The 23,908-nt window shown below is 35.0% G+C and overlaps 1 protein-coding gene across 1 annotated transcript; it reads right to left on the bottom strand.

Moving 5' to 3' along the window:
- Window positions 1-9,656: 9,656 nt before the first annotated feature.
- Window positions 9,657-23,834, bottom strand: LOC106718639 (E3 ubiquitin-protein ligase RNF123-like). Its single transcript, XM_045684549.1, has 35 exons — window positions 23,781-23,834; window positions 23,389-23,528; window positions 22,958-23,069; window positions 22,594-22,663; window positions 22,346-22,488; window positions 21,788-21,981; window positions 21,420-21,545; window positions 20,952-21,099; window positions 20,440-20,580; window positions 19,905-20,087; window positions 19,167-19,319; window positions 18,671-18,780; window positions 18,274-18,392; window positions 18,076-18,182; window positions 17,399-17,518; window positions 17,139-17,248; window positions 16,949-17,056; window positions 16,773-16,861; window positions 16,488-16,593; window positions 16,187-16,334; window positions 15,409-15,508; window positions 15,234-15,328; window positions 14,846-14,995; window positions 14,453-14,550; window positions 14,239-14,312; window positions 14,019-14,150; window positions 13,495-13,657; window positions 12,898-13,035; window positions 12,519-12,592; window positions 12,156-12,295; window positions 11,574-11,759; window positions 10,850-11,020; window positions 10,597-10,705; window positions 10,232-10,424; window positions 9,657-9,753 (listed from the first exon to the last, which is right to left on the bottom strand). The coding sequence occupies exons 2-35, from the start codon at window positions 23,514-23,516 to the stop codon at window positions 9,657-9,659; spliced, it is 4,335 nt and encodes a 1,444-aa protein (XP_045540505.1). The 5' UTR covers window positions 23,517-23,528; window positions 23,781-23,834.
- Between the last annotated feature and the right edge of the window lie 74 nt (window positions 23,835-23,908).

Below are 23,908 nucleotides of genomic sequence, written 5' to 3'. Positions count from 1 at the left end.
AGGGCCAGGGGTCATCCCAACATTATCTTTGCCTCTGTTCGTTTCGAAACCACTTGATAGATTGTGCTGAAACTTTAGTAAGCTGATCTGTGAACGCTAGTTAGGGTTTGTCATCAACAATAATAAAAAAAACTAAAAATATTATAATAATGATTTTGTTAACCAAAATAAAACGCTTATGCTTGTATTATAGTGGCACTGCAACGTAAGCCGTTCAGCTACAGTTTTCTAATGATTTTTAAGTAAATATGACCATTCTCGTACTGATACATTTAGTAAAAAAAAACAGTAATATCTTACTAATATTATAAATGCAAAAGTGTGGATATTCGTTACAAGGTAGTTCGAAAACGACTTCTTTTTTTATATATTACAAGGTGGCAAACGAGCAAGCGAAGGAGGAGACGCACAAAAAGAGAATGTTTAACCTTCCTATGCATCTCCATTCATCCCATCCTCTCCTTATAAGAAAAGGGTGGGAAGGGAAGAGGAATAAAATTAGGCCTCCGGCACCACACTCATCAGACGAAACACGGAATTGCTTCCACTTCACGCCTGTCTTCTGTGTGGTCGTGGTATTTCACCGGGCGAGCTGACCAATTCCTGCAACGGATGTTGTTGTTGCTGGCGTCTTTACCACTGTTAAAAACGACTCAACAAATCTCGCTAATCGACTTTGTGTAACATAATCTGGAATTACACACAGGCTACTAATTAAGATTTTTTTAACGCTTAATGGCGAATATAAAATCAATATTATATATAGAATTACATTAGTTGTATTTAAATAAATACAACTGATACAGCGACGTCTACGAACTCTGTTCATGAACTTTACCGCTCACGTAAGCTATGATCAATACTTTCTATTATTTATTTAGTTCATTCGTCATTAGTAACGTAACATGTTACAAGTAACAATGTAAATTATACATTTTAACTGTTAGATAAATGTTTTGAATTAGTTGGAAAATTTCCAATGGTATAAAACAACCATTCGCAAAGCCTTAATCCACGAATTGGTACCATTTGGAAACAAGTCTTGTCACTTGCATTCCGCTGCTGTGAGACTTGCATTTTACATAATGCCATCCCTTTTATTCTCTTTAACAAAACAGAGACAATTTAAAGTGCGACGAAATAATTTTAATACTCATTTCCATAAAAATAATTTAGGTTCGATTTCAATGATCAATTATTTTTGGTAATATATTATGCCTATATCAGTAACCAGCTGTTAATTAATAAACTAGGTAAATCTGGTGAAGAATGCAAACTAAAGCAGAAACTAATCAAGTTATATGATTATAGAGTACAGACTATTTATTTATAGAGACTGTTAGTAGGCATTGTTTGCAGATTTATTACAAGGCTTCTAAACCACTTTGTTTTATAATATTTATTATTTTAATTATAAACATCTCTTTCGCTAATTTTCTATTATCTTTAGTAAATTAAATTAACATAATTATAATTATTTTGTTAAAACGAAAGTTTAAATGGATGGATGTTTGTTAGGGTAACTAAGGTAACTCCAAAACGGCTAAACGGATCTGGATGAAATTTGCCCAGGAATTTCTGTCTGAAGTCTATAGACTACTAAGTTTTTTTTTGATTCGGTTCGGACAAGTTGTTAGTAGTTTTTGTTTTCAAAATCGGAATTTTAAAGTGAATATTATTTGTTTCATATTTACTGCGAAACCTAAGCGATTCACAACATCTGCGCTCTAAAATGTGTGGGTTATTCGCGAAAACTAACCTTGAATGGTCGTGAAAACTGTAGTATTTGCCAAATTTTCACCAACGGACCAACAAGGTGAATGCTGAACTTTGCGGTTATATCAGCCAGCTAATGGCCAATGCGCCAAACACTTTTGGCACTTTATTGTAAATATTTAAACTAAGCTAATAGAGTGCTTGTGTGGACAGCATTATGCACTAAATTACAAATTATTTGATATTTCCTGTTTGACAATTTATGCAATAGTCCTCCAATTTTGGATTTAAGTTCACGTCCGATAGTCCCCTGAATGGTAGACTATTTACTCTTTGAACCAACTTTTTTGACATGAGAAATTTAAAGCAATGAAAGTTTTAATATTGATTCTTAAGTTTCTCTTGGCCGATAAGTATTTTTATATTTATTTTTTTATTTTAGATAAATAACAGTTCTGGTTTTACGCCTGATTCGAATCTTCTATGAAAATGCGCGTACTTAGCATAAAAGTAGATTATGTTTGCAACAGAGAGTGCAGTCGGCCAGTCTGAATTAAATATTTCAAGAGTGCTCAGGGCGACCTAAAAAAATACTGAATACTTAAAATTGTGTTCAAATTACAGTCGTCACTTTCGGTCATGGCTGTTCCACAATAGAAACACATAAAAAATCAAGATGTTTTTGATTGTAGAAGTACCATAATTGAAAAATAATGTCAATGTATATGTAAGCTCTCATCTAGCATCCTGGGCGTAATTTCTATGGCGTCCTCTTTTTTACAGAGGGTCTGAGGAAACAGGGTTATGCGGGACTGTGTATATCTTAGGCATATAGCGTATGTTTCTGTCCAGCGCTTTGCACGGTCGCATAATCGCACCTAACTAAAGCCACTCCAGCCGTTCATAAACACACAAAACAGAGAAACCGCAGATATTTTATTAGTCTTCAACCGTTGGTTTCCACTTTATCGATTGTTTGTTTAATTACAAGATACTTGACAAAGGCAGGACGTTTTGAACATGACTGTCTTGTCTCACTACGTGTGGTATCAAGGTGACATGACATGTGGAATGACTTGACCTACTTCGTATCGCCTTTGATACACCGCCCCTCGGCTGACCGACAAGAAAATAATATTTACATATAACATTAGAAGATACATATTCAAAATCTTTTGAAGATGCAAATATTATATACCAGCATATAATATTGTAAGGATCCGTAAAATAGTACCTAGTTCATTTGGTACCCGCGGAATCAGTCGTTGATTAATAAGAGATTATTTGAATTATTGACTTATGCCTAATTTATATCAATATTTTGATAGTAATCGAGGATTTATCACTCCTGGAACACCTGAAAAATAAGATATTATCTCTTTTTCAAGTGAACGAAAATGATGACACCGTTTTTTTGTCAAGATGATTCGGCAGCTGACACTGGCGACGGATCGGTTTATTGAATGGATGTTTTAAAGTCATGGAAGAACCGAAAGACGAAACTGAACTGAAGAATCCAGGATGATTATTTGCACAGATAAACATAAAGTCATCTAAAAAGAATTACCGCGGGTTCCTGAGCCCAAAATCTCTGTACAAAACACATCGTCATCACTGTCATTATTATCAATAACACAACCGAGGTAACAATATGTTTTAAACCAGTGTTTCCCAAAATGGGCGATATCGCCCCCTTGGGAGCGTTTGAAACCTAGGAGGGGGCGATAAGGGACCCAAAAAATTATTTAAAGTAATGAAATTGTGGTTTTTAAATTTTAGGGCTGAATAAAAATTAGGGGGCTCTGAAATATAATTGATTTTCAAAGAGGGTGGTGAAAGAAAATAAGTTTATATATTACTGTATATGTATCACTGATTTAAACGGAGATTTCGTTCTCATAAACCCGGGGTTAGTCATAAGAATTTCGATGCAAATTGTGAGAAACTTTGTAGTGTGATAAAAAGTGTTGAAAATTATTTGTCACTTATATGTAAGAAACTTTTTAAGAAATCGCAAAAAGAAAAGTTTAAGAAAAAAAGTGAAGTTAATATAAAATTATGCTTCATTCTAAAGTAAAGATATACCCACTAATCTTACTAATATTATAAATGCGAATCTTTTAGATGGATGGGTGTTTGTTTGAAGGTATCTCCAAAACGGCTCAATGGATCTATTCTGGAATAACACATAGGCTGTTTATATTTTTTTTTAATTCCACACGGACGGAGTCTCGGGCAAAAGCTATAGATTATAAAACAAACTTTTACTGAATTCATAGATTTGTATACAAAATACGTTTTGTATTTTACAAATATCACGTTAGTTTATGTTAATAATTATAAACAATATTATTGTATCAAAATATTGGTACATTTCTATCTTGGTTAACGTTATAAATAGATTTCAGGTAAAACGAGAGAAAACTCCACTCTACAGTATGAAATGCTTCAACAATAAAGTCACCAAACATAGCTAAAAAATTGGTACAATTTGACAGGCCACGTGATATCTTTAAAATTGTCGAGTAATAATGATCACTTACCTTAACACCTTGTTTCACAGTTGCGAAGGATAGTTAATATCACTAATATAGAATTGTTTATAAATTCCGATACGAAAACGCGCGATTGTAGATTTATTGACACGTGCACTCACCCAAACGGCTGGAGCACGAATGAATGGAAACCAGGGGTTGACATTGGAGGGCGGAGCTCTTCTGGGCGGTATTATACGACTAAATTAAAAAGTCGTCGCGTTTATACTTTGATGCATGTTATCGTGACGTTTTCTTTTTGACGGGTAATGGAAAGCTATACTTGGTTCTATGGGGCCTTTCAATTTGATAGAGTAGGGTCAACAATTTTCATGACTTAATTTTTATTCAGGCATTCTTATAATATGCAAAATATTTAATAACTACTATGAAAAGGTTGTCTATACAAATGCCATTAAAGAACATAAAAGCATTTTGCAATTTTAATTACTACATTTGACACATATTTTGTTGAAAATATAATAAATTAAAACAAAATCTGAATAGAATTATTGATTAACATTATTAACACGACAAAAATATGTAAAATTATTTTTCTAGAAAAGTTTTCACAAAGTCAAAACAGCGTAAAATGAATATCGCACGACGGTGACAATGTCCACTGCCATTCTGTACGATTCAGGTCAGTTTTGAATAAGAGAAATCTTTTCACTAAAAGATCTTAGCGAAGAAAAAGAAATGACTTACAAGAGCTGTGCATTTTAATAAGCTTCAGACATGAAAAGAATTCTTATAGACTGATAGTGAGAATATTAACATTGCTTTGAATGGAATGCTCTAATGGCGCGTAATCCGCCATGTTAATGGCTAAAGCGTTTCTCATACATCATATAAAATTTGATAATATTATATCACTAAGGATACGAAGCTAGTATATTAGAGGAAGATTGAAAGTAGCACCGGTTGTAAAAAAATTGAGAATTAAAAGGTTAGCGTGGTATGGGCATGTTATGAGGAGGGAAGAATCGCATGTGTCAAACTTTAAGTATGAGTGTGGAGGTACACAGGTAGAGGTAGGCCTAGGAAGAGATGAATGGATTGCGTGAAAGATGACATGATCAAGAAGGGGGTGACAATGGAGATGACGGCAGACAGATTAATTTGGAAGACGGAAACCTGGTGTACCGACCCTACGTAGATGGGACAAGGTCAAGGAGATGATGATGAATATTATATCACTAAAATAAGAAATTTATATTTCAGAAATACCTTTCTAAAACATATTGTTGTTTCTATTTTTTAAATGAGAATGAACGGGACGACAAAATAATTGTGTACGAGTATTTAGCAGTAGAAATCATATCTTAGTTACTATCTTGTACCTACCTCAGTGAATTCCATTCATCTGACATCAAAAGGTCGTATTACGTTTGCGTTGTACAAATATACAACTTGATTACAGGAAGCACGTAACAAAAGGATCAAACTCAGCCATACAACAGATATGTACCAGAGATAAACAACCAACAACGCCATTTAAACGTTTAAACAAATAAACTACTCAAAATCAAGAGCTATTTAGTTAAATGAATGTAACAAATATACGTACAATACCTATATAGTACATTGTTTAAACAAACAACGCTCGCTTTTGACAGACACGAAAGCGAACCGGAACCGAAGCGAAAAACATGATAATTAACCGAAACCTGGAACGGAGATTGGATTTTAAGTCTACTAAATGGTTTCATTAATTAAACTGAATTCACTTCGGTTCTAGTTTGTTTTAACGGAATGCAGACGCATATAAACGGAAGTAAAAAATACACACTGTCTCCAAAGCTAATACAAAAATCACGAGGTTTTTGCTAAAAAAAAAAACTGTAACTCTTAGTGGCAACAAGTGTAGATTAATTGCTACTTAAGAATTCTTGGTAATAATCAAGCCTAAAACTATAATTTTTTATTTTAAATCTTGTTAATAAACTATGCCTTGCTTTCATAAAATACTCAATACAGTTAGTTATTAAAAAAAGAGTACAGTCATAATTCCTAAAACTTATTTACATCCTCTTTAACAGATGGGACACTAAAAATAAAACCTCTTTGATCCGATGTCCGTCTACATCAATCAGGAACGAGAGAGGAATCGATTTTTTTTTATAAACGAAACAGATTGGCATTCATTCGACGTCAATATTTAGTCTATGGCGTCATTATTTCGCAATGAATGAAGTTCGATACAACTTGGCAGATTAAAATCTTTCTTTGTTTACTAATTCTGCCTATTCGATTATATTTAACCCGACATTTTGTAAATCTGAATAGGCCATATAATAATTGAAACACCAGACTTTTGTGTACGGGTATCCGTATACACATCATTGTAGTCTGTAGGCTAATGCTCGGTTTTCATTATCCCAGTCTAGCGATCCAGTTAAATGCTGGATTGCAACAGGAAATATGTAAACACACACTAGAATTAATTTTTTTGGGTTTTAATGTGGGTACACATTTTTCCAGTTGTAATCCAGCGCTGATTTTGATCGCTGGATTGGTATAATGTAAACGGGGCATAAAAGTCCATCTATTTTGAAGAGTATGGTGTCGATTCGTATACATTTCGGAATGTCGGGTTCAAATAAGTGTTCAATTTTGTTACAAATTTGGTTGTACCCAAAACTGAAAAACGTAATAAAATTGTTAAGCTCTGCTCATATATTTACGGCGATCACGATTTATGCTATTGATGTTAACGGATACAAATTTACGGCGACAATTACATGGCGCGTTGGAGCGGCCGAGTTTTATGGCTATTGCTTCATGTCGATATGATTCCAACAAATATAGATTGTAAACTACAAATACTTTTAAGTAATACTTACGTAACACTCCTTTTTACGCCCACTAAAAAGGTAAAGAAAACCATCGTGCTGCAATTTATATAATATATATGCAAAAAAATTCAAAGATATATATAAATCAGCCAATTCGCAATGGTTCTGTGGTTGACTTAGATCTAATTAGACTCTAGGGTAAACTACACCCTCTCAGCGGGGACATAGGCTATCGACAAACATATACATTAAAAATAAAGTAAATTTATCTATCTATTTAGTTACTCTGCACTTCTGTATTAATTACTGTACCACTTTAATTTTCTCTAAAGATAAACAGTTCGTCATAAATCAGCTATAATTCTAGTGTCGGAGCAATCCACAGCATTATTGGTATAGGTTAATGTTAATTATGTTTATGAAAACCGCCGTCGAAGGTTCAACAAATATTTGCAATGAATCCGCTTTTACTAAATTATCATAAATCTCACTTTTATGTGGTTACTCTGATCTAACCACCGCAGAACAGGTCATTTACATAAAACTGTATTAAAAAGTTTAATATAAACTTTTTTAATTTGCGTAAGTGATAAATTTAAAAATCAAACCGCAAGTTTTAATTCGAATACGGAGAGGAATGTTAAACGAAAGAACCCGCAACTGTGCATTGGTAAAAATTATTTAATTTATAGTAAGGAAAATAATTATTTTTCTCTAAAATTATTCAAACTTTTCTCTAGGCTGGTTAAAAACAATTTGAAATCATAATAAGTACATCGCATATTATTGTGCTCGGGTAGGGTTGCCAGGTCGCCAAACCTATTAGCCGAACAGACCAGCCAGTTTGGCCAGACATTTGAGTAGAAAGGTCGGATCCGTCACCCTATATTCTTTAGGATTTTATCTCAGTATTAATCGGTACACTCTCGTTTGGGAAATGTAAAAAGCCTAACAAAAGATGGACAACTCGGACACCGTTTATTTTGGCCGGACACGCAATCAAAAAGCCTACCTATGTCCGGATAAAGCCGGACATAGGTAGATAGCAAGTGAAAAAAACATAAGTATTATAATAGTAGATATGAAATGTTAAATATTATTGGCAGAAAATCATTGTAAACAAACTAAACTAACAAAAAAAGTTAATAAAACTACCGATATCTCGTAAACAAGTTTACTGTGGCGACGCGCATTTAATCGTAAATTTCTGTATTTTATTGCAGACCATTATCTGTAATGTTGTTTACTCACTATTTGCCGCATTCGTCCGCAGGACGTCCTAAAAGGAAATATATCTATCGGCCAGTTATTTTTTACAAAGGAAGAAATAAACATCAAGAAAGGTTTCTACTAACAAAAAACACTAGAATATAAATCTGGCATCAAAATTGTCTTACTATCTTTCAGTCACTTTTTTTTAACTTTCAATTGAACCGCGAAAGACGTTTAACTTAGGTGTTACTTTTATTAGCCGTTTTTGTTTAGATTTTCACGTATTCATATATCATTTAAATAATTTGCATGTAACGAAAAACTGAGCCCATTTTTCTTTTGAAATAGCGTCCGTTCATAAATTTTATAGCGCGTGAAATTGTAGTGTCGACCTTCTCTTGCCACCTAACACTTCACTGAGACAATTTTTTATATTTTTCACTGACTTTTAACTTTAATCTTACTTCATACTAATATTATAAATGCGAATGTTTAGATGGATACATAGATGTTTGTTAATACGTACATATCTCCGAGAACGGTATTACAGATCTCGGTATAATTTAACACATGTAAACCACAGTCTTAATATTGTATAGACTACTTGGTATTTTTTTAATTATAATAAATATTTCTACTTACCTATCGATAAAAGATATCTGCAAAATTACAATATGATTATGTTATATTGACTAACGTATAAATACATTGCCAACAAGAAATTAATTGACAGGTTCAAATGGCGTCGCTGACGTAAGTCATTCTGATTGGCGTTTCGTATTAACATGGCGGAAAAGCACATTCTTTGGAAGTTGGTAATTTGTTATTTTGTAAGATAATAGAAATTTTGTAAATTAAAGAAATATATCTTAAATTGTAAAATCAACTGTAGTTTTACTAAATGTTAACTAGATTTAGAAATAAAATGTTTTTTCTGAACCTATGTTTCCAAAATTAGTGCGCAAAACCCTATCTGTGGAGAGTCCTGTAATGGGATCCATGGTTGGGCACTAATTTTGATTTTGACAGCTCACAGTCAAAAGGATAAATTAAAGTACTTTAAAATTAAAAATTATTTAAATGTAAAAATTAACCCAATAAAATTGAAATAGCATTTAATATAAAATTGAAAATAAATAACATTTATTGTAAATACATTTTGTTAAAAAACAACAATAGAATATCAAAATTTAATAACTAACAAATCGTAATACTCGTATTACTGAGGTATAGTTCAAAAATATAATCTTAAAAGTTCCGAATAATAAGGAGAAACATTTCAATTTACATCGATAAAACAAAGTCATAAACTTTAAATACAAAATCTTTCATAAAATAATAATAATATAAAACATAAAGCGATTTAACATCAACCAAAAATAATATCATTTGATCGTCAATTGTTCGTGGCTTCTATTTCTCGTACGGACTCGATGTCCGCTTTGCAGAAGAAACATTGCTTGCTATTTAGTAAATGCTGCATTATACACGGCCTGCAATATTATAATTAAGTATTTTTTCATAATTTAAAGTTAGATAAACTAGACATATTTTAGTGTTGTCCTGTCTGACAGCAGCGCTCAAAATCTTTGGCGTAGAACTTCACTGCCGTGACTTTTGTGTTACTATATACGAGTATGTCTACATTTTTTTCTAGCATATATCATTCCCTTTTTATTATTCAAAATAGATATTGTAATTTGATTTAAGACAAGTTACACGGTAGTAAAATTTTACGGTGAAGTATTTACTAACGCAGTGCCACACGTTAATTTTAGCACGACAGTTTCAACCTTGAAGTAAAATGACAAACAAAACCGAACACACGACTGTACAATTTTATCCTGAAAACGCAAAAGTTTGTCTTCATGCATAATGCACAAAGGCAAAATCATTTATTAAAAGTATACCCGAAAGGAATTCTGAATAGTAGTATTTAATAAATTCAAGTATGACTCTTCAATAACTTACCTACAGGAATGATGTCCGCATGGAACAAACGCGGTGTCCGCAGGCCTGGCATAGCAGATCGTACAGAGTAGCTCCGACTGTGTGCCGCTGGAGCCAGGCGAGCTCACCTTGATGACTGCATCGCGAGCCACACGGAGACGACTGACTACATCTTCTAGTGCGGTCAACTCCTCTGTTGTTACATCGTCTGGGTCTAAAAGGGTCAATAGTTGATATAAGGGAACATTGTCACACCTACCTACTATAGTCAGCTGTCAATGTGAATGATATTAAAGTTCTGACGCTCTGTATCTGTAATCGGTCAAAAATTTAAAAAGCTATAAAGATAATTAAATTTTTATCACAATACAATAAACAAGACTTACAATTGTAAAAAGAGAATTGATTTTCTTCTGATTTTCCAAGCATAAACTCTAGACCATCAATTCTGAACAGAGGCTCGCTTACGATCGCTTTCGATACCTTTATCAAATGCTGGAAAATGAAAAGATGTCTTTTAGCTATGGTTATTCAGTCACAGAGTACTGACTGACTACATTATTGTCCAAACTTTATAGCGGCTCGCTATACATGCGCTAACCACGAGCTCCCATTAAGTTTGAATGTTATAATACTCACATCAGCAGACAATTCCGGTTCAAGTAATCGAATAAGGCAGCCAGCTACTGGCGCCAGTGCGACGTAGTAGTGCACGCGATCAGTATCGGGCAAGCCACGAGCTACCAGTCGGGCAAATCCCGCGCCGCCCCCACCTCGCACACACACACGGGATATCACCGCCATCAGAATCTATAGTTAGTCTTTAGTATGGAATTATGGACCTAATAAGAGGTTACACAATACATACAGTATTCACAGTCATTAAGTCTAGCAAACAGAGAAATATCAAATCCTGTACATGGCGATTGAGTTGTTTTGTGAAAATTTTGACGTAATGTGAAGTAATATCTTACTAATCTTACTAATTCTTACTAATATAAATGCGATTGTTTGGATGGATGGATGTTTATTTGAAGGTATCTCCAAAACGGCACAACAGATCTTGATGAAATTTGGCAAAGATGTAGAGCAAAATCTGGAAGAACATACAGGCTACTAATTAAGGATTTTTTTTAATTCCGCTTGGACGGATTCGCGGTCGCCAACTAGTTGTATATTAAATGTACCAGATATTAAAGAATGTTTTATAGTTACGTGAGAGAAGTATAAATAATTAGAAAGTTATATTTGGAATTTGCGAGTTATAAAAACGATCCACACGAAGGTAAACGTAGCATGACATAAGTCCCATGCCTTTGGTCGTAGTAGCCTAAATTCTTACACCTACGTATGTATCTATAACCTGGCAAGTCCTCCCCAGCAAAAGCTCATTCTGGTTGTCGCTGGCGTCGGGCTTGGTGAGCAGCGAAGGCGCGAGGTGTAGCGTCATCTCGAGCGCGCGCGCCAGCCCATGGTACAGGTCGAAGCAAGTCGCACACAGCTTGATCTGACGCGGCTCCAGGTGCGCGTCTATGTATATCCTATCCATCTGGAACACAAATAACAATGGTAGTACCTATAGGCTTTTTTATATTATTAGGTGGTGGCAAACGGCCACCTGAATTCGCCGTAATAGCGAAGCCACCGCTGACATTAAACTTCCGCTATTGCAGATCTGTTGCCTACCTTTAGTCAACGGAGTTGGGGACGCACAGAAAGAGAATATTTCCTGTTTCTATGTGTCCCCTCCTCTGTCTAATACAATTCCCTATTCTATGCTTACCTTTTAAGAAAAAGGTGGGTTCCAAGCCACTCATGTGACGTTGTGAGCCACCAAGATATACTCTCTGTACATGATCTTCGAGAAGATTTGAAGTAGAGGTACTCTTCACCTACTTCTTCTACCACTTTATAAGAATATAATTTAAAAACTAATAACTAGTACCTCTTGCATCATAGTGATAAATTCAGAAAAAGCCCAATTCAATTGACTGAGCAAGGAATTGAGAAAAGAAGCCGCATCTTTAGGATTGGCCGCGAGGTAGTCTCTGATGCGCCCTTGAATTACTTCCGATGGACACGGACCTAGAAATTCATTTATATATCAACCAGTTTAGAACTATTAGTTCTTAGCAGTAGTAAGTATTAGTTTCAGCAGTGCCAACTCTCGAGAAACTTGTCAAAACTTATTAAACCATGCGACTTATACTTATTATTTTTATTATTTGTATGTTATAAAATTCTTCTTCTTCTTCTTCCCAGTCACGTAACATTATAACATAATATTAATTTAAAAAAAAAAACTTACCAAAACATTGACTCATTAAACCAGCATCTACTTTAGCACCCATATTGTTAACAGTTGGTTCTCTATCGCCAAATCTGTTAATATCATTTAATTTGTTAATGTTATAATAATAAAATTTATTTGGTACTAAAGATGAAGCTCCAATAATTTTATTTTGCATAGCATAGAGCCGTTAAGATAGAATGTGGCATTAAATTTACTATTGTTATTTTATTCTTGCTATTGTTTAGAATCCAGTCGATCAATAAGCACTATTTTATATTTCATAAAACGTCTTATAAAATTAAGGTTAAGTATTTGAATTAGTTAAAGTAACAGTAAATTTAATTTTAAAAATCTAGAAACTTTTATCATTTTATGTAATCTAAAGCAATCGTACTTGGCAGCCAAATGCGGCCATTGTCGGTGTCGAAAGCCGAATCCGGAGCCGTGCCAGAAGCGGACCAGCACCCAGTTGGACTGCGCCCACGCGCGGTTTTGGTACGGGCGTACCAACTCTTCCACCATGCACATCTGTCTGTGACGTAACTCGATATCGTTAGAGAGATATTAATTAATAAGTAATAAGACAGTAAAATTAAACAATAAACACGATAAGATATATCAATTATTCCTTCGTTGGAATCATCGTTTAACAATCATTGGGTACAGGCGAGGACATTAATTTCCTACCCATTTCAACGAAATGTCAAACATGCTTAACTATAACTCTCGTGGTCTAACAATGTTTTTTATAAGAGATGAGGGACAAACGAGCGGCGAGTACACCGGCGCACTTAGACAACCGTTATATAGGAACTGCAGATGAGGATAGAGATGCGCTCACTTCTTGCAGGAAAAAGTCGTATTGGTTTGGAAACACCGCAGAGGACAGACCATTCCACAACGTGGCAATGCGTGACAGATAATTCCAGTTAATTAATTCATTTCAAGCGTATTTAATTATTTTCTTTGATACTAAAGTGTAAGTACTTACTGCTTGACTGGAACCTTTTCAATCGCCCTCATAGTGCATGGCTGAGTGGCAAAAGACGCCAGCGTTTGTACGAGCGACTCTCTTGTGCTGGCCAGCACGATGCGCTGGTCTGCAAACTCCGCGCAAAGGAATGCAGCGCATGACACCATCATGTCTTCCCATTCTGTATAATAATATGGATTCCTTTGATGGTTTACTATTTTCTTTCTTAATACAAGTTCTTATTGCCGAAACTTTTTTACAAAATTATACTGTTGGTGATGGTTTGAAAGGTAAAATAATTCAACTATGGATTGTTCTTGGCCAGCTTTTCTGTTATAATAATGATGAAGGTGATGATTGGTACAGGCAATGGAAACACACTTTATTTGTACAAATACGTAGTAAAGTTATATAGCAGTAACATTTGTAATAGTAATTCATGTCGGAAAAAATTTATATATTTTTTGTCTCCTTATTAAGTTTCTTTCATGTTAATGTGTTAGTGTAAGTGTGTGTAATTAGTGTAAGTGTTAATAACCTACCGACAATCTCATTGATAGATATAGTGGGGTGCATGTACAGTCTCAAAGTATTGCACAATTCCAACATGGCGTCCACATGGTACTCCGGTACGAACGCGAACAAAGACTCCGCAAAACCACGCGGACCTTCGTCTATAAAAATATATAAAAGTCTGTTATTAACATATAAATAGCGTTAAATCAGCTAATATTTATTTTTTAAAGTTGATAAAGTACTGACGTGTAGTAACACTATTAATTTGCACTTGAGATCCTTGTCGTGGAGTCGGAACTCTTGAGGTCTGACTTTGAGGACTGTAAAAGTAAAAATAATATTCAGACTTTAGTTGCAAAAAACCTTCTGTTTATTCCCTGTTAAAAAAAACTTTGTAATTGACCATATCAGCCTTCCACGGATAGTATAAAGTATTGCAAAAATGTTCAATTCAGCCAACCTCTGATCGGAACTGGACGTATATTCAAGTTGCAGTGACGCGTAACTGGAGTTACCAAGTAGAGAACTCTTTCCCGGTAGAATTTCCTTACTTGCTACCTAAACAAGTAAAAATTACTATACTTAAGTGCTTACGTAGAAATTACTTTCTAATACCAAGACGTAATACATAAGGTACAAGAAAATATTGGGCCAAAATCAACATTCGATCTAGCCCTATTTTTGCTAATTATTTCTTAAATTTTTTCAAACTTAAATTGACTAAAGAATAAAATAGATACGAAACGTGGCCTGATATTATGAGGGTGAAAGAATGATTTTTAGAATTCCATTTCTTACAATGTATTTCGGATCGATCGCAAGTCTGAATATTAATTTCCGTCGTTATAGTTACCTCAATATGGTGTGCATAATCAGGATCCGAGGAGAGACGAAGAGAGTGCAGTGTACCAGCGAAGTGTATAGCCAATTCTTGCTGGCGTTGCTTCGTCCATATAGCTCCTATCACCCAGGCCATTTGCAATGCGCCCGACATTAACTTCTCCTAAAGTATTGTTATAATGACTTTAAACTACTTCTACAATTTAAATCAACATAATGCACATTCAATTTTTCTATCTACTTAGCTGTATTTAGCTTTTAAAAAAACAAATTCACCCCAGAGTCTGTCATCTTCTTATGCACTATACCTTCTTAGACATATTGAATTTAAAAATGTAGACATCATATTACTACAGTTTCTTTAATACTCATAAAATGTCACAACAAATAAATAAACATACTTCGTAAACTGATTTAGATCGCTCAAGTTCTTTCAGCATCCTTTCCATCAGTTGCTTTTGTATTTTATCACTCTCTGACAGCTCCATTTTTGAACCTATAAACACTTTTGTTAAATACCAGCAGTGGAGACCTACATTTACTTACAATGTAGAGGTAGATTTTTATATAACATACCAACACCGTCTTGTAATTCCGTAGACACTGTGGATATGCGCTGTTCAATGTCATGCAGGCAGTCAGCTAAGTCAAGTTGACTATCTCGGAGTTCGCATAACTTGAAAATATTAATTCAACATCAATACATAGTATAAAACAAAGTCGCTTTCGCTGTATGTCCGTATGTATGCTTAAATCTTTAAAACTACGCAACGGATTTTGACGCGGTTTTTTTTAATAGATAGAGTGATTCTTAAGGAAGGTTTGTATGTATAATAAATGCATAATATAGTAGAGAAACACTGATAAATTTAAAGTTTTCTAATGTGATGTCGTAAATAAGCACGTTTTTTTGCGCTTATATTGCAAACGCTGGCTGAACCCTACGAGATAGACCAAAATAATGTACTACAGTATTGTTCACCTTAAAAAGTTCAACAAAAAAGTCCGTAATGGTATATGTCTATCTCTTAGGGATAACCCAGCATAACCATTTTTATTCTTTTACGAAGTGATTTTAAACAATACAGCATTTAAGTACCTTAAATAAATTGTGCATTTATTCTGTAGTAGGTATATTTTGCATTGCACCCGTGCGAAGCCGGGGCGGGTCGCTAGTAAACAATAAACTTTTGCTAGCATTTAATTTATTATTATTTGGCATTCTATCCAATAACCGTGTGGCATGTTTCTAATGTCATCATTATCAGCTCATACATATCACCGAAGGGCTTAAGCTAAGTTAGAGGTGACTAGTCCTTATTTCATAGGTTCATTCCCACAATGTAATGATTACCTTTTCAGCATGCTTAATACCAGCACCGTGGTACAATGCCAGTAGACCATCTAGCAATCTTAGATACGCTGATCGTACATCAATAGCACCAGCTCCAGGCATCATTGATCTTGTTCCTTTCAAAGCCAAAGCAGTCTCACCCGTCGTCCTAAAAACGTTATATCTCTCTTTCAATAGAAATTTTAGTTATTTAGAAACTGTATTCTAGCATGTTACTCGAAATTCGACCTTCGAAGAACCACAAAAGAACACATTTGCTTTCAATTATTGTCGAGCATAACAAAGACCAATAAAACATCACCTGTTAGGCATAGGTGGCATCGCTGCGTGCATGAACCTGGCCATAGACGATATGACTTGCGGTAACGTTGCTAGAGCGGGAGATCCTGCAGCCATCTCACTCACACCTATTAAGATACTTTACTTTTGATTGAAACTCTACCTAAAAGGTTGTTCAAAGATTTTCTTGCTCCCTTGTGTAAAATTCAAAATTTTAAGGATTACACAAAAAATAATGGATTATGATCCTATGTTATAAAAGGTTAATAAAGGATAAACAAATAAGGATAATAAAACATGGATATACCAGCATCTATCCCTCCAGCCCGATTGTAATTCGGCTCAAAGCTTTGTATAAAAGGATTATCTTCACCCAAAACATCGACGAGGTCTTGTCTGCAAACATTTTTTAATCACGACAATTTTTTCAGGTTATTTCTTTCGTAATATTTTTCCTGTCGAAATCCATATGCAATTTATTACCTCAACGTCCTCACTAAGAAAGGTAAAACGCCACCAAGTCGATCGACATTGTAAAAATCTAGTTCTCCATCAATGAAAGATTTTGGCGGCAAATGAGGAGGTCCTGTCCTACAAATTATCACAAAAATACTTAAACTGTATTTATTCATTATAATAATAAATATTGAAAATAAAGAATAAATGAACATACAAATTTCCAAGTGGATTCTCTGTGTTCCATAACTTGAGAACTGCCGTGAGGAGTCTAGCGTGGCAACACCATGAAATGGCAGGAGAGTTGCGAGACACATTGAAGAGCCGCTGAATCAAAATAAAAAAAAACTTTTACAACTAAAAAATAATCGTCTCCCTTTGTGTTTGTGCCCAATGTTTTCTTCCTCCTTAGCAGTATTTAAAAATAAACAAATAATGAAGTGTTTTTTTTTTAATGATAAAAGTTATTAATGTTACCATATCCAAAATACAATTATCCATAATGTATCGTCGAAACTTTTCCAAGAATATTTTTCTTGTTGACGGCACAACGTTGGAACCGTCGGAGTTATCGAACAGTATCAGAACAAACTCCAACTGCAAATTAAATCACATGATAATAGATTAGTATTGAATAACAGTGGTAGATCCGGCATCAATAATATTTGTTGGGTGCACGAATTGGCCGTCAGGTGAAATACCACGACCACACAGAAGACAGGCGTCAAGTGGAAGCAATTCCGCGTTTCGTCTGATGAGTGTGGTACCGGAGGCCTAATTTTTGTCCTCTTTCCCTTCCCATCCTTTTCTTTATAGGAAAGGATGGGAAGGGGAAGTGGATTTGGCGGAAGAGGGGACGCATAGGACGGAGAAATATTCTCTTTCTGTGCGTCTCCTTCACCGTTACTTAAAGGTAAGCAACGCATCTGCATTTGCGGATGTCTGTGGGCGACGGTCGCCTCACTATTGCGGCGAATCCAGGTGGCCGTTTGCTCGTTTGACACCTTATAATATAAAAAAAAAGAATTTATTACTACACGAAATGTGCCGAATATAGTCCGAGTAACAATCTTATACCACCCAACGTTTGAGTTGGCATGTCTATCGCTACAGTACTCTTCTTCTCTAAGTGCCAAATCAACTTTAGATAATACCTGAATATTTTCCAGCGGTCGTATGGCTTCAGTTATTTTAGCACAGTCATCTTTATAGCGTGCTTCTACAGCTATGTCATCTTCAGTTGTTGGATTCAGTTCATTATCTAGAAAAATGTTATATTTTTTAAACTTTACAAACTATCAGCCACTTTTCTAACAATATGCAATCTCTATGGTATATTTGAATTTATTTACCGGCTATAATAGGGTCAGTTTCCCCTTTAACAGACATAGGTCTCTGCCACCAGGGTTTTTGTATGACTGTTCGTAAGACACTCTCGTCAGGACATTTTACGTTGAGGAAATTGTCGAATCTATAAGAAAGTAATCAGATATTTTTGGTTATAAAAACAGACTATAAAAACCTACTTTAACTAAAAGTAATAACAGTGAAAATTACAAGACATTTTTTTTATTTAAAAGGACTAACAGAATCTCTCTGCATGTAAACTCATCAGATGAAATGCGGAATTACTTCCACTTGATGTCTGTCTTCTATGTGTTCATGGTATTGCACTATGGTTAGCTGGATATTCGTACATCAGCGAATGCTTTTGTATCGTATACTTTTAAAATTCACAATCATACTGACGTAATTTTATTGAAGAACACATATTTGACAAGATGGTGCCTCGTCTCTCTATGTTGCATCAAACCACAGAGCACATAAACACCTTCGATTTGTTGTTTGAACTGCATATCCTGAAAACATTACCATAATGTTATTATTGCTCTATTGCCATGATAGAGTTGTGTCCGTTTGTTTGTAACCCACACAATTTGACCGTTTTTTAAAAAGTGAGGTTTCATTCTGTTCCAGAATATTCGTACAAATAAATATCTATCATTTTTATTGGTTACTAGCTGTCGCCCGCAACTCCGTCTGCGCGACATAAAAAAAACTTAATAAGTAGCCTATGTGTTCTTCCAGAGTATGTTCTACATCTGTCAAAATTTTCATCAAGATCCGTTCCGGAGAAACCTTCAAACAAACATCCATTCATTCATCCATCCATCCAAACATTCGCATTTATAATATGAGTAAGAAGTAAGATTTAAAGTAATTATTAGATGAGTTTTTACTTTACCGGCGATACAGAATCGAAGAGTAAGCACTCTCTCACAATACAGTGTTCGAATATATCACAAAGTGCGGATTCATCTAGAAAGGTCCACAGCAAGTCCAACAGCGTGCACAACTTCGGATGGGGTTGTGTCAGAATTTTCTCTGACAGACCTTCCTACGGCCAATATAACGTGTTACAAAACAAATGTTCAAAATTCAACTTTAAGATGGTCGAAAACATACGAAATGTCTATTAAAAGACAAATAAAGTTAAATTTCAAAGATTGTTATCTTAATTGTTAAACTCCACAAAATCAAGCAGTTTAACAACATTTTGAACTACCTCACGATAATCTAGTGCCAAAACCGTTTGGCACAAAAGGTGCCATTAACTGGCTGAATTGCCACGGCACAGCCTGCTACCTTGTTGGCACGTGGTAACTTGGCAAAGGATTACATTCACGATTGTAGAAGGTCAAATTTACCGCACATTGTCAATAACATAATAAAGGTTAGTGTCTCCGCCGCTCGAGTGCACCCTTCACTTATAAAAAAAAGCTGAAATAAAAAATAAAGTTAGCTTCATTCCTCGTATATTTCTCCAACCATTTGAGATTAGCCTTAGTCATTCTCTGCTAACGGCTTTTAACTTGTATCAAACACCACCCTTTTATTTAAAGTATTACAGATTATTAACAATTTATTCAATTTTTAAAGTCTTATACTAAAATAAGCGTTTAATACTGTTTGTTATACTTACGTAATCCTTAGCCTTAATATTGCTATAAAATTCCGACGTTTGTGGATCTAAATTAAGACTCCTCGACCTCAAGCCAAGATAGCCACGAAAGCGGGTAAGCAGCTCTCCGATCACTACGTAGGACATTTTCAAACAAACTCCCAGTTCTATCACCACCAATCGAGCTAACGACATTAGGAAAGCCTGTAAGAAACAAATGAACCATGGATATAACATGAAGCGAAAACTTTATTTGAAAAAGGGTTTTTTTAAGGAAAGTGTGCGAAAATATAAACGTAAAATTTTAGTGAAGTTATTTTTTATGAAGAAATCTTTGATTACAATTTATGATCGAATTTTAACCAAAGAGCGACCACTAGTATAACCTAAAAAAGTTAACGTTACTAAATTAAACTAAACTACTGTAATGACTATTGCAAAATTCAGCAGGATATTTGAAGATATGTATCACGACTAAAATGTCAGACTTCTTTCTTAGAAATATCCATGTTCATGGGAAGAAAACTATGATTGGAAAAATTAATCGTGGTTAGACCTTTCTGGACATCCTCTTAACTTCGTTGCCCTGAGCTTCCAGAACGTTCGTTGGCGAGCCGAGCGGCGAGTACACCGAGTTAGAGCTGTCTATGCGCACCGCTATCTCTTCTTCTGCAGCCTTCGATGTTTCCGACTTCGCCTAAGAGAAATATTCCACAAGATTTTTATAGAATACAATAAATATTCCAAAGAAAATGATTTTTTTATAAGAGAAGGAGGCAAACGAGCAGCGGGAACACCAGAGGAACACCAGAGGAATCGCAGAGTAACTCAAGAGCGCAGCTAGTGTATTGTAAGGGCTTTTTTAATAAATACTTAGGAATAAAAAAATTAAGAAAAGATGAATCTCTTCTCTATTGAGTCTATTGAGAATTAGATACAAGCCGACAGTTGCCATTAACGATTCGTCAACGCGTGGAAGCAGCACGATCTTTGCAACGTGATGTAGTAAGCTCTAACCTAAAAATGATAGAGATATGATATAGCTATAATATTTATGAATACACATACCTTACTAGACTTTTTATCAACAGTCTTGAAAGATGAGAGGTGAATCAGTTCATCTATGATAGCATCGAGTGATTTGAAAAGAAGAGTTGCGCGCGCACATTCTTTAGTCGGCGGAGCTTGTAATGGAGAGAAGCCTTCTACTGGAAAACTGTACGAAACATTAGGGAAATAGTTAATAGTTAAATAATTTATTTTACATTAAAATGAAAAGCCTAAATACGTAGACTGATGAAAATCTACTGTAGTATCCACGCTCTTTTCACAACGGATAAAATATTGGTACGCAAATAGACTGTACAGTGACACAATGTAAGTAGCAAGTTTAGTTAAAACTGTGCAGTTCTTAGGTGACTGCTGAAGCATTTTGGGTGCATTGTTTAAGTTTACAGTATCTAGTTCATATGTTTGACTATAATTTGTTGGCTCGATAAACTTGTGTTCTGATGTGTTTTGATAATATTTACTTACACAAAGGGCACATGACCAAAGTTGGCATAAAGGTGTTCCTGCATTGCCAGCGACACAGCCGGGAAGTAAGCTACCCCGGTGCCGTGAGCCACATTGTCAAATGCAACGCCCATAGACACGCCATTCCTGAAACAAAAGCTTCAACAGACTTCAAGCTTGCAAAAGACCAACTGCCGAATTCAGATATGAAATAACGATTGATTTACCAAACCGTAATTTACAACCTGTTACTACTAGGTAACGAGTCTACTTTGACACTTTCGCATGTGGAGTATTTGTTTGTGTTTAAGGTTCTTGTCGTGTTTCTTTTGTCCGCTCTATAAATTATTATTTGAACATATGCGAAATATCTGTAAATACACAAATACCTATAAAACTCAAGAGTTCCTTTGTCTAGGTCGAGACAGGAGCCGATGACGTCACCAGGCAGCCATGCCTGTCCATATGGCGAAGTAGCCACATTCCAACGACGCACTCTACCACCGTCGTACGCATACGAATTGACCGTATCACCCACACCGGTATCCATTGAAAACGTACAACCAGCAGTACACCAACCAATCTATGAAAAAGATAAGTACTGAAATAACACATTAGGCGTTATTGTAATTAACATTGTGACAGTTACATTTCTCCAATATTAACTATTAGTTGTTGCCCGCGACTCCGTCCGCGAAGAATTAAAAAATGTTAAGTAGCCTATATGTTCTTCCAGGCTATCTTCTACATCTGTGTAAAATTTCATCAAGATCCGTTGAGCCGTTTCAGAGATACCTTCATACAAGCAACCATCCATCCATCCACCTAAACATTCGCATTTATAATATTAGTAAGTTTATTTAATATTACTGGTATATTCCTCCATTTAACATGTCTGGTACCACTACCTTGTATCATGAAAGCATTGACATATAAAAAAAAATTACCTGCATAATTCCCTTAGTGCCAAGCTGAGCTTCATACATCCATTTACCAGAATAAACGCAGGCGGTAGCTCTGATAGTGGCGAAACTGGACAGACCTTGCACGCTAACTCTTTCATCGCCAACCAGCACTAAACGGCCAGTACCTTTATAATATTTTTTGTAATGAATAAATGGCCTTTACCCCACCTGACGTTAAATCAATTTGATTTAGTGTGTTCTAAACTCAAATAATTATTGAATATATTTACCGGTGGATGCATCGAAGACAACTATCTTAGGACCGATGCGACCCGCTCTATCGTCAACGGCGTCGTGTTTCTGCATTTTGAACATAGAACACAACGTAAAAATTACGATGCAGCTAAAATTTTATTTATAAGGTAACGCATCTACAACTGTTCTTGTACCGTATTTACGGCGTAAAGTAGCTGTCGCCCGCGACTACGTACGCGCGGAATAAAAAAAATAAAAGGTAGCCTATGTTTTCTTCCACACTATGTTCTACATCTGTGCTAAATTTCATCAAGATCCGTTGAGCTAACAAACATCAATCCAATCATCCATCTAAACTTTCGCATTTATAATATTAGTAAGATTATTTGTAAAACTTACGTCAGCGTAAGCTTGTGCATGTTTCTTCGCAAATTTAGACTTGTGAGTCATTATCTTCGCATCTAATACCTTGATCAGATTCTCTCGTATATGGCACAAATATTTGCTTTTCCTAAAATAAGTATTTATGTTTAACATAAAGCAAGATATTTAAAAGATAAATAGAAATCTTGTAGGTAGTTTTATAAAATAATTAATGGTACTTCGACATGGATTACCGACTTATAAACTTCACTAACAAACTGAGTTTTGTGCTTGTAATTAGTTAAATTTAATTGTGTTTTATTCTCTTATAAGTATATAACCGTTTTCCGTTTCACTAATAACCGAAAAATCTGTACAAAAACATAGTCAGTTTTTTGTAACAGTGACAGTCACAATGTGTGTACAAATGTTTCAGCAGTGGAAACCCATGGTAATGCAAATATTACTGATTTTGTCGGTCGGAATTATCTTTCATGACGAGCTCGTTGCCAAATATCCGTCTGACGATGTCGTGAACCTCTCCTTTCTCCGCGGAACCGCTGCACACGCCGAACATGGTACGTAAGACGTTCATCTTTGTACGTTTCTATAAGGACAAATCTTGGATATTATCAAACAGACGAGACGATAACCAACCAACCCGTGATTCACTATATAACAAGTCTAATTTGAAAAGCTTGCAAGTAGCATTTGATTGCTGGAAATATTTATAAATAAAAAAAGGTTCCGAATGAACTAATTTATCTTAATTTCTTTAGGACAAATATATCAATCATTTTCTTTAAAGTGTTTTGCATTTTCACTAAAACATAAAAACAAGCAGTAAAATTATGCTTACATAATTTACACGATAACAATTGAAACTAAATCAAAATATAAGTATTCGACATTCTTATGCAAGGGTTTTAAAAAAATAATTTAAATGGTTAAAATGTAATGGTTAATCTACAACAACCATATATTACA

The sequence above is a fragment of the Papilio machaon genome, chromosome 26, assembly GCF_912999745.1.
Source record: "Papilio machaon chromosome 26, ilPapMach1.1, whole genome shotgun sequence".
In the NCBI taxonomy this organism is placed as follows: domain Eukaryota; kingdom Metazoa; phylum Arthropoda; class Insecta; order Lepidoptera; family Papilionidae; genus Papilio; species Papilio machaon.
This window is presented reverse-complemented; position numbering and strand designations above follow the sequence as displayed.